The 4,317-nt window shown below is 27.6% G+C and overlaps 1 protein-coding gene across 1 annotated transcript; it reads right to left on the bottom strand.

Moving 5' to 3' along the window:
* Nucleotides 1-275: 275 nt before the first annotated feature.
* LOC117931993 (copper transporter 3-like) lies at nt 276-635 on the bottom strand. The gene has a single exon (XM_034853051.1). The coding sequence runs from the start codon at nt 633-635 to the stop codon at nt 276-278; it is 360 nt and encodes a 119-aa protein (XP_034708942.1).
* Between the last annotated feature and the right edge of the window lie 3,682 nt (nt 636-4,317).

Raw genomic sequence — 4,317 nt, 5'->3', positions numbered from 1 at the left:
CTTATGTTAAATATGGTAATCCTAGTAATGACTAACTTGTAATAGACTCACAGAAGAAAGTGATCATCAACAAAGCTGCACTGAAATTAACCATATATGAAGTTCCTCATCCGGGCATTCACCTCTTCCGCCTCTATTAATTAGCTACAGCCTACATGTACGTACAAAATTTGTGATAAAAACCAGGAATATTGCTATATCACCCTTTACCCTTTACCCTTCACTATAAAACCAACAAATTTAAAAGTAAGATTTGTGGCAGTGAGGCTTCGGAATCAGCGGGGTTGATGATATTGGGCGTAGAATGTGAGAGCCAAGAAGCCGGTAAGCTGTCCAAGGAGTAGTGTGATTAAGACATCGAGGTTGAAGGTGATGACACAGAGGGGGACCAAGTAGATGATGAAAGTGCGGAAGGCATGAATGGCAGCATGTCGGAGCAGGCTCTTAGGATCCATCTTGGGGGTGCTCAAGGGAGTCATTGCATAAATATGAGCGAACAGAGATATGGTGAACACAAGAAATATAGCAAAGGAGAAAAGGAATTTGCTGTGACCTGCGGGCCAGTCATTGAACAGGATGTCCACATCCTCCCCAAACCACAACCCTGTGTGCTTCTGCTTCAGTTCTTCATTCATTATTTTTGAGTGATAAAGAGAGCAGAGGTGCTTCTCTCTTCCCGGAAATGATAGATTAATTAGACGATGCTCTTGTTGAAGCAGTGAGGCTTCATATCCAATCTACATATATAATACACCTTGGGAGACGAGGCCACCTTCGAGCAAGCTGACAGATCTTCAATGTCCGATTATTTCATAGTTGCGTTGGCGGGATACTAGCAGCTGGCCTGTTGGTTTAAGATTGTGGGCGTATTCTTGGAACTTGCCTAAAACCCTCGGGGCGTTTTCCTGGAAATTTCCTAAAATTGTAGAGTGTTTTAGTTACAATTCAGTTGACCAGCCAGAGTTTATTATCATCATTCTTATTGTTGGATTGCTGGAATTAATTTGAAGGAGAATTGATGTATAATTTGTCTGATCTAAGTTGGGTGAAGCATGCGACTGGTTCTGGATTTGTACACCGTGTGCCACGGTTAGGCGTATGTGAGAAATTTTTGTTTCTTCCACCTAGATATGGACACCTATGCCACCTTTTATTATTATTACTAATCCTTTTTTGGGTATTGTCTTTTACATCACATGTCTTTTTTGGCATGAGCATTTTTCAACCGTACGATTGTATAAAAGCATGCTTGGTAATGATTCTAAGAAGCGATATTAATCTTTTTAGCATTTAAATTTTTTTATTTTTCAAGCGTTAAAAGAGGTAGAAACACTTCCTAAAATTACTGTAAAACAGACTCTAAGTGATTTTTTAAACTTTTAAAAATATTTTCTAAATTTTATATTAATATCGTATATGAAAGGTGTTCCAATACTTTTCAAATATTAATTCTTCTCTATTATTTCAGAATAAATAAATAAATCTTTTTAATGGTAGGTAAACCACATTAATCTCGGCTTCCTTTTTTATTTTTTAATATAAAACTTACAATTTGTATTTTTAAAATTTTTAAGCTGTATTATTATTAATAGTACAATTTTTACTCTACATATTTATTGTAATATGATATTCTTAAGATAATAGATACCAAATTATTATTTAGCATTTGAGGTGATCTTATCTCAACATCTGGTTAATTTTAATCTCTCAAGGAAACCTATTTGGCAATGGTTTTTTAAAGTGTTAAAAAATTAAAATTAAAAATTAAGTATTAAAAGGTTTACAAACACTTTTTGGAATCACTGTTAAACGGACTCTTAGGTTATGTTTGGTTCTCAAAAAATATTAGGAAAAAAATAATAATAAGAAAAACGGTTTTTTCATGTTTGCTTTCACGGTAAGAAATAAAAAAGAAAATCAAATATAATTAAAATTAATTTAAAATTTATATATTTTTAAATTATTTAATCTGACATATCTTCGATATTTCCAATATATGTAGATCTTGATATGAAATTCGGGAAGATATATCTTAAAAATTAGTTTTATCTTCAATAATTTAAAAATATTTTAAAATAAGGAAAAGTAGGTTTTGATTCATATGAAAATATATGGAAAAAAAAAAAGGACCCTAAATTTTTTAAATCGATATTATATTCATTGTTTAAAAAATGATTTTAAATACATGCATTTTTTAAGGAATCATCTAATTATTTCCTTAAAAGTTCATTTTACTTGTGATGTCATCAATATCAATTAATAACTAGACTTCGTGTAATTATTTCCCTTCCTTTTAGATATTTATTATTATTATTATTATTATTTTATTATTTTGATTTTTTTTTTCTCCAGAAACGAACATCTTGTAGGAAGAGTTGAGACTCTTTTTTTGTTTTTATTTTTTTTCATAAACAAACATCCTATAACAAAAGTAAGGTAATTTCAAGAGTATGGACATTAGAAATAGGTGAAATCTTAGTGGATTGTAGGTGAGTTTGAGTTTATTGGGAATAAATTTATGGTTTTTACCTTGATCTCTTTAGGAATTTTTTTCATTAGGGTAAGTTGAGGTTAATTTCAAAGACTCTGATTGTTTAGGGTATTTTGTTTTGTTTTTAGTTTCATCAGATAGATATACTGGAAAAAAAAAAGTAATATATTTTTGTTTTTAATTTTTTTTATGTAAAATTCTTGATGTGATTATTGGTAGCCAAGAAAATCCCAAAAGAAAAAAAATGAAATATAAAATAAAATAATAATAATAAGAATAATAATAATAATAAAATATCTAAAGGAAGGAAAATATTTACTTAAAGTAATCTAGTTGTCAATTGATGTTGATAACATCATAAGTAAAAAAGGCATTTTAGGGAATAATTATATGACTCATTAAAAAATGCATGTATTTCAAATTATTTTTAAATAGATGAAAATAATATTGATTTAAAAATTTTGGTGTTCTTTTTTCTATATGAGTCAAAACTCACTTTTCCATATGTATTTTTTCATAAGTTAGATAATTATTTCATTAAATGACTTTTTAATTGCCAAGTTAATAATACTATTGACAATTTTTTTAATAGATTAAAATAAGAAATTTTAAAAATTAAAAATATAATTAAAATTAAAAAAACTTTGAAAATAAAAATATAAAAATTAAATATTAGGGAATTAGAAAATTTTTATTTATCACTTGAGGATCCTAGCAATATTAAATAGTAAAAAATTAACATATTTATTTATAAGATACTTTTATTAAATTAAAATGATAAATTAAGTTTTTGATCATTTTATTTAAAATTATTAACTAAAAGGGTATTTCAAGAAATAATTATCTAACTTTTGAAAAAGTGCATATATTTTAAAATATTTTTAAATTAATGAAGATAAAAATGATTTATAGAAGTTAGGGTTCCTTTTTCTATATTTTTAAAATTAGTGAGTCAAAACCCACTTTTCTCAAAATAATATTATAAAACAAGTAAAACAAAATAACTTGTTTAAAAATCATTTATTAAGATTGACTATTTTCTTTAATTAACTTGACATTACAAATATAAATAATTCTTAGATTTATATGTAATCAGAATAGAAACTATACCTATTTTCAAAATTACTTCCATCATATTTTAAATATATTTTTTTTCTTTTTAAGAAATAAAGATCATGTGGTGGATCACATAGACACCATCTTTCACAGTGGGGTTGTGTTAAGTAATTGGGTAGAGTCCCTTTTTAAGTAGATATTCTTCATTCAACCCTTCATTTTGAAGTTTGATTCAAGGAATGTAGTTTCATAATTAATAGTTTCATTCGACTTATTTTCATAAAGTTTTTCATCCCCATATATGTATCCCATATATTTCAAACCTCAATTCATTCATTCATTCATTCATTCATTCATCTCTCAAATCCCAATTTATTCATCTTAGTGGCTCTTTTTAAAATTTCACTTGACTGATTTTTGTAGGTTTATTGTCAAATCCATTTCCTTGATTCAAACTGTATCAATGATTGGAGTCAAAATATGTGAGCTAATAACACATACAATATAAAGATTCAAATTACTTAACTCAAATTAGTGCTAAGACTCTAGTTTTGGTGCTAATATTTACTTTGAACTTTTCAAGTAAAGAGATGAAAAAAAATATATTAAAGTGACAAATTCACCTTCAACAATGATAGAGGAAATGGGGTTCAATAGTTAAAAGAGGAGACTTGGGGTTTTTGAAAGAAGATGAGAGCCAAGCAAAGCTAAAAAAAAAAAGCAAAAGATGGGCATAAGAGATGAAAGACAAAACCTATAAAGATGGTTAG

The sequence above is a fragment of the Vitis riparia genome, chromosome 15, assembly GCF_004353265.1.
Source record: "Vitis riparia cultivar Riparia Gloire de Montpellier isolate 1030 chromosome 15, EGFV_Vit.rip_1.0, whole genome shotgun sequence".
NCBI lineage: Eukaryota > Viridiplantae > Streptophyta > Magnoliopsida > Vitales > Vitaceae > Vitis > Vitis riparia.
This window is presented reverse-complemented; position numbering and strand designations above follow the sequence as displayed.